Here is a 9,932-nt window from a genome sequence, read left to right on the forward strand (position 1 = left end):
ACATTGTGGACGTGGCGGATCCTGACCAATACAATCACCGGTGTTGACGAGAAGTAGACCAATGAACGGGCGACATCGCACACGCGACCGCAACGTCCGATTGGTTGGTTGACATTTTAGCACCGGAAATCTACGGGTGTGTTTCCGGGGAGGGTTTTAATCGAAGCGAAAGTCTACGAATAAACCGGTGAGTTAACTTCAGTCTGTAGCTTTCTAGTTTTTATCTTAGACTAAACTATGTACTGCCATATTGACATTTGTTACTTAGAATAATTGGTGGTAGCCTATCGGCAGTCTCCTCGCCTTGTGTGTTCAAGTGGATAGATAGATTCCATTTCAGAAAAATAACTCAGTTAACGGACAATCAATAGGACCCATCCTTAAATTGGCCCTGTTATAACCTCTTGTTGGCCCTTAAGATAAGGTTAGGTGAGAACCCAGGCGATAGTGATGTAAAATATTCTTATCCCGCTTGACTATCTTATCATAAACACTACAAAATAATATTCTAATACACCAATTTCAATACGTAGATAATTCCGTGTAATCATGTAATGATTGGTGTAATGATAAACATTGCATCAGGGATGATTGAGTGAGGAATATATTAAGAGTATGTGGGGAATAAGTAAAATAGAAACGTACTTCCTCCCATCACTCACTCACTCCAACTCCTTTTTATTTGTATTATTATCGTTATAATTATTGAATATACTCTCTGTCTTATGTGCAATGCATAGATGTCACTAGATGTACAACACAATTTCCATCTCAATGATGATGAACGTGTTGTACAATGGCAATGAAAAAAAAGTACACCACTATAACTAAATATCCCGTCCCACCTTGTTCCTGGGGGTACAGGAGATGGAGTTGCGGCCCCTTGTGATGTGCTTTGCCCTCTGTGTGGTGTACGCCACCAGCAAGCCCACGGAGAAGAAGGACCGGGTTCATCACGACGAGCTTCTCAGTAACCGGGACCACGACGATGGCGACAACTTTGACTACGACCACGAAGCCTTTCTGGGGCAGGAGGAGGCCAAGACGTTCGACCAGCTGACCCCTGAGGAGAGCAAGGAGAGGCTCGGGTAACGTCTCTCTGAACGTCGTCGTTTGTTCACTTGCGCGTCTGTGTGCGGACGACCGTTAATGTGTACATAATACATAAACAAATCATTTCCATCTTTGTATAGCGCTCCAATAGTGTCGTTGGTCAGGTCTGCTTGTGAGTCCTCTGGTATGTTTGGGAGGCTGTAGTAGTGGCGAGGGGGTTGTCCTCCCGGCTGAAAGGTCCCTGCTGTCCTCCCCAATGCAACCCCCTTATCTGCCCTGGAATGATCACTGTTCATATTCAATGTGGGTTTCATTGGATAAAGGATTCTCCTCAATGTCTAAACATTGTGTGTGTGTGTATGTGTGTGTATATATATATATATATATATATATATATATATATATATATATATATATATATATATATATATATGGCACATGGAGAGAGAGGGATGTGAAATGCCTGAACACACGCTTCCTCAGAGGCCTCCTCGTGTAGGAGCAGAGCCTCACACTCTGCCCGCTGGCTCTGTCCTCGCAGTATGCTGGTGGAGCGGATCGACGAGGACAAGGACGGCTTTGTGAGCGTGGAGGAGATGAAGAGATGGATCAAACACGCTCAGAAGCGCTGGATCTATGACGACGTGGACCGCCAGTGGACCGGCCACGACCTGAACGGGGACGGGCTGGTGTCCTGGGAGGAGTACAAGAACGCCACCTATGGATACATCCTGGGTATGACCTGTGTGTTACACTCAGTTTTCCTGGATAGCGCTGTTGTGCTTACATTTTTAAGGCTGTCTCAGCCTTTGTTAGCACACTGTAAAATTGTTATAGTGGCATGTAAATAATGTTAGTACCTACCTAAACATATGGCTGTGGGATGATCCTTCAGGTTTGTGAATCCTTTGTCTCACACACACACACACACACACACACACACACACACACACACACACACACACACACACACACACAATTCAAGCTCACGAATGACAAAGGACACGGTGCTTTATAGGTATGATGTGTGTGTTTGTGTGTGTGTGTATGCGTTTTCAAGTGAGGGAGTAATTGTGTGTATCAGTTATTTCCTCAATTTGAATAATGGATAAAATACAAGAAATCTAAAAACTACAAGTGAGCTGACAAGTTTTCCATTGTGGATGCTCTCTACAGACGACCCGGACCCTGAAGACGGCTTCAGCTACCGACAGATGATGTCGCGAGATGAGAGGAGGTTCAAGATGGCCGACCTGAACACCGACGGCAAAGCCAACAAGGAGGAGTTCACAGCCTTCCTCCATCCCGAGGAGTACGACCACATGAAGGACATCGTCGTGTTGGTGAGGGGACCGGCTGATTGGCTGATATCTGACATCTGTTGACGGAATATCTTTTAAATGCCTCCTAACCACGCAATGTCGTCCCCCACCCCCACCTCCGTAGGAAACTATGGAGGACATTGATAAGAACGGAGATGGCTTCATCGACCTGGATGAGTACATAGGTCAGTACAAGAGAACAGCATCTCGGTCAGCACAGTTAGTCACAGTGCTGCTAGTGTCTCCGGGACCTGGGGAATGGGGATGGAATTTGCATTGTCGATTTATGCAAGGCTCTAGTAATGGACTATGATTTTTCCCATAACGGAGCCGCCCTCCGCGCCCGTTGACCCAGTGAATCACCACGCGTGTGTTTCTCCCGTAGGGGACATGTACAACCAGGAGGGGGACCCCTCCGAGCCCGAGTGGGTGAAGACGGAGCGGGAGCAGTTCACCGAGTTCAGGGACAAGAACAAAGACGGCAAGATGGACAAGGACGAGACCCGGGACTGGATCCTTCCCAGCGACTACGACCACGCGGACGCTGAAGCCAAGCATCTGGTCTACGAGTCGGACACCGACAAGGTACGTCCGCCCATCTGGAGATCCTTGTGATCCCCGACAACGCCAATCCCTTCTGCTGATCGAAGCTTGTATTCATGTGTTGGCACATGCCCCGCTCTGCCTATCTTAGACCCCACACCATGTTGTTCATGCATAAGGTCATTCGGGAACTTATGGTCTACCTTCTGCATCTATATTCTAGATTTAGATTTTATATTCTAGATTTATTTAGGCTTAAATCATCCTTACCTGCATTGTTGTTAGTAATCGGGACCTTTTACCTGTCAACGAAAGAGTACATAGTTGCCTGACTCTTCTCTTCTCTCCCCTCTCGGTCGTCAGGATGGCGTTCTCACCAGGGAAGAAATTGTGGACAAGTACGATCTGTTTGTGGGCAGCCAGGCGACGGACTTCGGAGAGGCCCTGGCCAGACACGACGAGTTCTAGTGTCCCCGGCGGGCTGCGCTACAAAGACGGACGCTCTGTGTCTCCGCCGCTGCGGGCCGGTCAGCGACAGCCTCGGGGACCACAGACAATAACTTATTCTACCTTTTGAATGTGTCTCTTTGCTCAACACGCAAACACAATCCTTCGTTGGGACGGAGGTGCGTGCTTGCGACACACACACACACACACACACACACACACACACACACACACACACACACACACACACACACACACACACACACACACACACACACACACACACACACACACATAGAGACATGTGTGCACACCCATAGTGTCCGGCCCCTCCGACCGACTGTCTGCATCCTACCATGAGTGTGTGTGTGTGACCGAGGTGTCCTTACAAACACTATGGCATCATGGGATAGCTTTGTCCAGCCCCCCCCCCCCCCCCCCCCCCCCCCTCCATGCATCCTTCATCGCAGGTTGCTAACTCACTCCCTCGGTCATCGTCTGTTAAGTCATTATGATGCACATGCGTGTTCTCTCCTATAGCAGCCATGTCAGCACTGTTCTCGTGGCTTGCGTTTGACGTGGGTTTCTGCAATGCACTGTGCCGCGAGGAGTTCGGGCTGTCTGCTGAGGTTTTTTTATCGACGTCTTATTTCTACTACATATTCTTTACCCCAACAGGCCCGTACGAGGCGGCCGCCTGTTGCCGCCGTCTCTCGTTCGTGTCGTTTGATATTGTATCTTTTTGAAATTCGCTGTACCCGAATATACGAATGTTGGGTGTGAGGGAGGAGGGGGAACGCTGCCGAGGAAGACTGTGGAACGTTACAGTGCAATACAGTGGCATGCGCTCGCTCTCATCACCAGCCCATTCGTACACCGTTGTGTTTTTCTAACATGTATGTTCTGCGATATGCTGAGAAGAAGGAGCCAGGCAGGAACTCTGTTGTGCCTGAAGAACAAAATACTCCATTGCTGCCACTGTGTGTGTGTGTGTGTGTGTGTGTGTGTGTGTGTGTGTGTGTGTGTGTGTGTGTGTGTGTGTGTGTGTGTGTGTGTGTGTGTGTGTGTGTGTGTGTGTGTGTGTGTGTGTGTGTGTGTGAATCTTATTTTAAGTGCCAAGTAAAAATAAGTGGTTTGACTTGGCTTTAGTTCTACCAACATTTATGACCACTGTTAATTAACAATATGATAAATGTATACCTTTTTGGTTTTTTTTGTCTTTCATACAGCGAAAAGCTTTTCACTAACGACGTTCCTGTAAGTCTTCAGTATATGAGCACTCGAACAATCAAGTTCAAATGTTTTGGTTGAGAAATCCCCTCAATAAAAAAATGTAAGTGTTTACAGTGTATGATGACACGTACTGTGATTGTAAATTAGTAATCCTAAAACCTATTTGTCCTCCACCCAGTATATACATACATTCACCTTTCAAACTAGTTATTCTTTGAACAGAATGCATGATGTATCTTAAAGCTCATGACACCTGACCTCTGTTATGTAAGGAGGTCGAGCGGGCAGGCTTGAGGACGGTGTGTGGTGACGAGCGTCAGCGGGAGATTAACTCTATCCTGCAGTGAAAGGTGCCAGACTTAACGCACGACACTCGCCAACTGCTTTCTCTCACAAGGCAGTGAATTAATCCCACCTAGCTGACACTGGTTGCCGTATACCAGCAGGGGACCCTCCATGGTTAATAATCACCCTAGCGTCTGTGTTTTCCATACCTCTCTTAAGCTGACCTTCATCTGACATCAAGATGGCGCCATTGTTAATGTATAAAAGGTAGTGGAGCCACTCTGACCTCATTATTTTGCCCCCACTCATTTCAAAACCGTTACGGCCAAAACATATTAAATTTTAATATGATTGCTGTTATATATGTATTTGAATTTTACATTTAAGGCGTTTTATAAGATCGTAGGATCATTTATATCTCCATTCTGTCCGTCAATCCATCCTTTTCAATTGTAACCATGTTTTCCTGCTCTTCCCTCATTGAATCCTATAGACAGAGGGAGGTTTCAAATAAACCTCCGTGGGCCTTTATTCCCTTCAACAAGGGAGTGTCTTCTTCTGCATGATGGCTACATGCTTGAGAGAGAGCGAGGTCCTTTAAGGATGTCTGCTAATCTTCAACAGGCTTGAAGCAGTTGTTTTAATGGCTTATCCCTTGTCAGATTAGCTGAGCGATCGCTCAGGATCTGGGCTTGCACGCTCTGTGTGTGTTTCAACGGATCGAGTGGCTTTACAAGTAGACCTCTGGAAGATCCCTTGAAATCACAGATGACAAAGATCAAGAAGATTTACTCACTTTTATAACAATAAATAACTTGTACAGAGGCATAACGTGAAATACCATGCCTGCTTAAACGAACTCATGACCATTGTAAAGATGTATCATCTATAGCGAGTTAGGAAAATATATAATGATATAAAATTATATTATGGGTGAAATTGAAAAGACTATTTGCATGCTGAGTGGTACATTTATGCACTTTAAAGCAGTATATGTCAAACACAAGTCATCAATAAGCAACATCCAAACAATGCTATGACCTACATCACCGTGTGTTGTTTGCAACCAATAACTAATTGTGGTGCCATGGATGGCGAATCGCCGTTGCTCTAGATACCTCCAGCGGAGCCGCCCCTCCTCTCGTCCGAACGGGCCGACCCAAGACGCCTGCGCTGCGGTCGAGGCCTCTCTCTCGTCCTCAACCCCCCCCGCGCGCCTTCAGCCGCGGCCGCCCTGGGTGCCTGCGACGTCATAGCGGCATCACTTACTGATGGTGATGAACACGGGATTCAATCGCGTGAGCACTCGCCACAGCTCCTCCTCGTCCGAGTCTAAGTCGTCCTCACCCTCTCTGCTCCGCTCTTCCTCCGTGTCTCCCGGGGGGCCGTCGGCGCCCCCCTCCTCCTTGCAGCCGGGCGCGGGTTCCTCTGAGTTTGTGGAGGGGGCGGGCCGGCTGTCCGAGCCCCCGGCGGCCACCCCTACTGCGCCCGGGGAGGCGGAGGGTACGTCTACCGTCGGGGGGCCGGTCGTGTCTGGAGACGGGGGGGTCACAGCCGGGGGTCGCTCGGGGGTTTCCAGAGGTGTGGCGTCTGGGAGGGGTGGGGAGCGAGGGGAGGTGATGGACGGCGTCCGGGAGCAGGGCGCGGGCCCTAGGGGGGGATGCCATGGCTCCGGGGGTGTCGCTGGGGCAGACGGGGTGGGGTAGGGGGGTGGAGCAGGGTCGGGATCTCCGCCGGGGGAGGGTGGAGCCAGGGGATGGTCGTAGCCCAGCTGGGTGGTGCACAGGGTGGGGTCGGACCCAGGAGTGGCAGCGGGGAGGGGGGGGGGGGCGGTGGTCTCTGGGCCTCATCAGGCCGGGGCTGGTGGTGGTGGTGGTGGGGGTGGTTGGTTCCAGGTCAGCCCAAGCCCCTATACCCCCACCCCCAGCAGGTGACGGTGCTGTCGGAGACCCTTCGCGTTCCTCCGGGGGGGGGGATTTGGACGGAGGGTGCATTTGCGAGTGGTTCACGGACGCCACGGGGGGGTGGAGGACGGGCCCGCTGGAGGAGCACCTGACGGGCGGGGGGGAGCAGGAGGCGGTGGGGCTAGGGGGGAGGATGGTGCCGGGGGGGCAGGCGGAGCTGAGGGGGGCGGGGCCGCGGCAGGGGGGCAGGTCCTTATGGATGAAGACCCCGGGGGGCTTAGCCGGGGGGCTGAAGGAGGGGTTGTAGGTCCCCAGGTCGCCGTCGGTGAAGGCCACCTCCTCCATCTGGGCCAGAGGACCGCGCTGGTTCATCTGCGGGACAGCGGGGGGTTAGCATCACTGCCCTGACCCCCCCTCTGTGTACTGCAGGTACCACTGCAACCAGGACGCGTACACGGGCCGAGGACACGGCAACACCTTCTAATCTTATCTTAATCTTGTTACGCTGGCTGTAATACTGCGGTCGCATGTTGTGCCTTTGCTCTATTGATGCTGCTTCAAGCCTTCCTTCACTTGGTTGGTTGTGCATATCATCGCACGTTACGGTAGAAATCAATGACGAGGCGTTTCTTTGAGTCCTATGGATATGCTTCCCTTGTATCTAGGTCAACTCAGAACCCTCAGGTTCGCCTCAACTACTAGTTTATGTCACAACTTACATCTGACTTATACGCAGGGATTTGTCCAGAATAATTTAGTAAATCACACGGGGGCCCCCCAGACTAAGGCCCAATCCCATTTCTACCCCTTACCCCTCCCCCTTGTTTTGAAGGGGTAAGGGGAAGGGGTAAGGGGTAGAAATGGGATTGGGCCTAAGGCCCAATCCCATTTCTACCCCTTGCCCCTTACCCTTCCCCTTACCCCTTCAAAACAAGGGGGAGGGGGAAGGGGTAAGGGGTAGAAATAGGACTGGGCCTAAAGCACTGAGCCGAGGCAAAGCTGTGCAGAGAATGCATTCAAGCTGCTGGGTCAACCCAGGGGCCTTCCCGGGGACACAGCCTGGCGTTAACCTCACACAGAATCATCTGCTTGATACTGGGAGTGTAGGAGAACTTACCAGCTGGTACCATCTTAAACTCTGCAGGAGAAAGGGGAGGAAGAAGAAGTATGTTTTTACAAAGCGGGTTATTGAATGAGTGGAGAGCCCCGGAGACGACGGGGGGTGAATGGGTCCTCTCACCACGTTGGGGTGCTTGCCCTGGGCCACACAGCACCTCTCCCTGTGGCCCTTGTGTTTCTTCATCAGCCAGGCCATCACATACAGCACGCAGCCCAGTAGGACCATGAACAGGAAGCACAGGACCAGGGCCTTCCCCACCACACAGCCCGATAGATGGCCCTCTCTGAGGGGACCGTGAGGGACTGGAGCACACACACGTAGACGCACATGCATGAACACACACGCATGCATGTGGACGCACGCACGCAACTCAAAACCGTAAAATACCATCTGTTTATTATGTGTATCTCTAATTGAGTCATTGTGTATCTTTAGTGTAAATAGTGAGTTATGCTTACTTGGTTTCCCCTCCGGGAGGACGTCTACCACTATGGTAGTATAGGCAGCGTCCCCAGACTCCTGATCCACAGCTATGACCTGTGGATCGTCATCGTCATCATCATCATCATCATCGTCAGCATCATCATCATCGTCAACATCATCATCGTCAGCATCTTCGTCAGCATCATCATCGTCATCATCATCGTCATCAAAAGTATTCTTCTTATTCTAATTCTCTATTGTAAGAATAATGTCACAGTAATAAGTAAATAACTTATGTATCTATTAGTAATGACTTATTATCAACAGGGGGATTTTGACCAGGTCGCACTTGTCAATATAATATTAGGGTCTCCATTATGATTTTTTCATGTTTGTAACATCAGGAGAAATAACCCCATAAAATGATTTGCAGTTTGAATTATGCAAACACATATGAATATTATGAGCCTGCTCAGACTCTGAGACGGGGCCCGCCAGCCCAGGTAGTCCCAGACGGAGGACAGGAGACGAGGGGGTGGTCTCACGGGGAGGCGGTGTCGCTGCTTAGCGCTCAGCTGATTGGGCTTCGCGATCACAAGACCCTCCTGGGTGATCTGGTAGAGAGCCGTCTGATTGGACGCAGGGCTAAAGGTGAACTGGATCATTGGATTCGATCCCTGCAAATAGATTAGGATGAAATGATAGAGGAAATGTCAAATTCAAGGTATATTGCCAACCGCATTAACAGCTTTACTGTATGGAAGCATACTTTGTGTGTGTGTGTGTGTGTGTGTGTGTGTGTGTGTGTGTGTGTGTGTGTGTGTGTGTGTGTGTGTGTGTGTGTGTGTGTGAATTCTCTGTGCATGTCTACATGTATGTGCCCAACCCATGTACCAGTGTGTGTGTGTGTGTGTGTGTGTGTGTGTGTGTGTGTGTGTGTGTGTGTGTGTGTGTGTTGTACACTGCGTACATGTGTAAAGTCTCCATCCAGCACGCGTAACATCAACACTTGGTTGCCGTAGGTGTTGACCAGCGAGGCGGGGATGGTGGCCACGTTCACGAAGCCCTGGTACTCCTGCTGCTCGAACCGCGGCGGGAAGCTGTTGACCGCGTGGACGTACACCAGCACCGACGCCACCGTGTACTTCCTGGGATCGTCCTCCTGGTAGGCCTGGGAGGGTGGGAGGGAGAGAGAGGGAGAGGGAGAGGGAGGGAGAGAGAGGGAGGGAGGGAGAGAGAGATGAGGGAGTGGAATGCCGATTAGGTTGAGCTCAATAGAAAATAGATTTTGTGATTATCACTGCCCATTCATTTACCCCATATTTTAAAGTGTGAATGTGCTTACGTTTGTGTGTGTGTGTGTGTGTGTGTGTGTGTGTGTGTGTGTGTGTGCGTCTGTGTGTGTGTGTGCGTCTGTGTGTCTGTGTGTGTGTGCGTGTGTGTGTGTGTGTGTGTGCGTGCGCGTGTGTGTGTGCGTGCGCGTGTGTGTGCGTCTGTGTGCGTCTGTGCATGTGTGTGTGTGTGCGTGCGCGTGTGTCTCACCATGACCCGTATGTGCAGGGTGGGTTTGGTCAGTCTGTCTGTCACCGCCTGCATCAGCCT

The 9,932-nt window shown here is 50.4% G+C and overlaps 2 protein-coding genes across 3 annotated transcripts in view; one reads left to right on the forward strand and one right to left on the reverse strand.

The window, feature by feature from the left end:
- Positions 1–44: 44 nt before the first annotated feature.
- calub (calumenin b) lies at positions 45–3,556 on the forward strand. Its single transcript, XM_060060116.1, has 7 exons — positions 45–187; positions 865–1,088; positions 1,595–1,788; positions 2,230–2,396; positions 2,500–2,560; positions 2,761–2,960; positions 3,282–3,556. The coding sequence occupies exons 2-7, from the start codon at positions 868–870 to the stop codon at positions 3,384–3,386; spliced, it is 948 nt and encodes a 315-aa protein (XP_059916099.1). The 5' UTR covers positions 45–187; positions 865–867; the 3' UTR covers positions 3,387–3,556.
- A 2,110-nt stretch (positions 3,557–5,666) lies between these two features.
- LOC132463976 (cadherin-related family member 5) overlaps positions 5,667–9,932 on the reverse strand; it is a 9,400-nt gene continuing 5,134 nt past the window's right edge. For both annotated transcript variants that reach the window (XM_060060115.1, XM_060060114.1), the window contains exons 10-16: positions 9,873–9,932; positions 9,301–9,501; positions 8,876–9,007; positions 8,366–8,444; positions 8,028–8,209; positions 7,905–7,925; positions 5,667–7,159 (exon numbers count right to left, since the gene is read on the reverse strand). The exon at positions 9,873–9,932 is cut by the window's right edge and continues 47 nt beyond it. In XM_060060115.1, coding sequence (XP_059916098.1) covers positions 6,227–7,159; positions 7,905–7,925; positions 8,028–8,209; positions 8,366–8,444; positions 8,876–9,007; positions 9,301–9,501; positions 9,873–9,932 — 1,608 coding nt within the window. In that variant the 3' untranslated portion in view covers positions 5,667–6,226. The remainder of the gene's footprint in view (positions 7,160–7,904; positions 7,926–8,027; positions 8,210–8,365; positions 8,445–8,875; positions 9,008–9,300; positions 9,502–9,872) is intronic.

This window comes from Gadus macrocephalus, chromosome 9, assembly GCF_031168955.1.
Source record: "Gadus macrocephalus chromosome 9, ASM3116895v1".
Lineage (NCBI taxonomy): Eukaryota > Metazoa > Chordata > Actinopteri > Gadiformes > Gadidae > Gadus > Gadus macrocephalus.

Bases quoted from the DNA above. Each gene is read 5' to 3' on its own strand.
- calub (XM_060060116.1), top strand. From the start codon at position 868: ATGGAGTTGCGGCCCCTTGTGATGTGCTTTGCCCTCTGTGTGGTGTAC. The intron at 2,397-2,499 runs GTGAGGGGACCG...CCACCTCCGTAG, and splicing joins TGAAGGACATCGTCGTGTTG to GAAACTATGGAGGACATTGA. The intron at 2,961-3,281 runs GTACGTCCGCCC...CTCGGTCGTCAG, and splicing joins ACGAGTCGGACACCGACAAG to GATGGCGTTCTCACCAGGGA.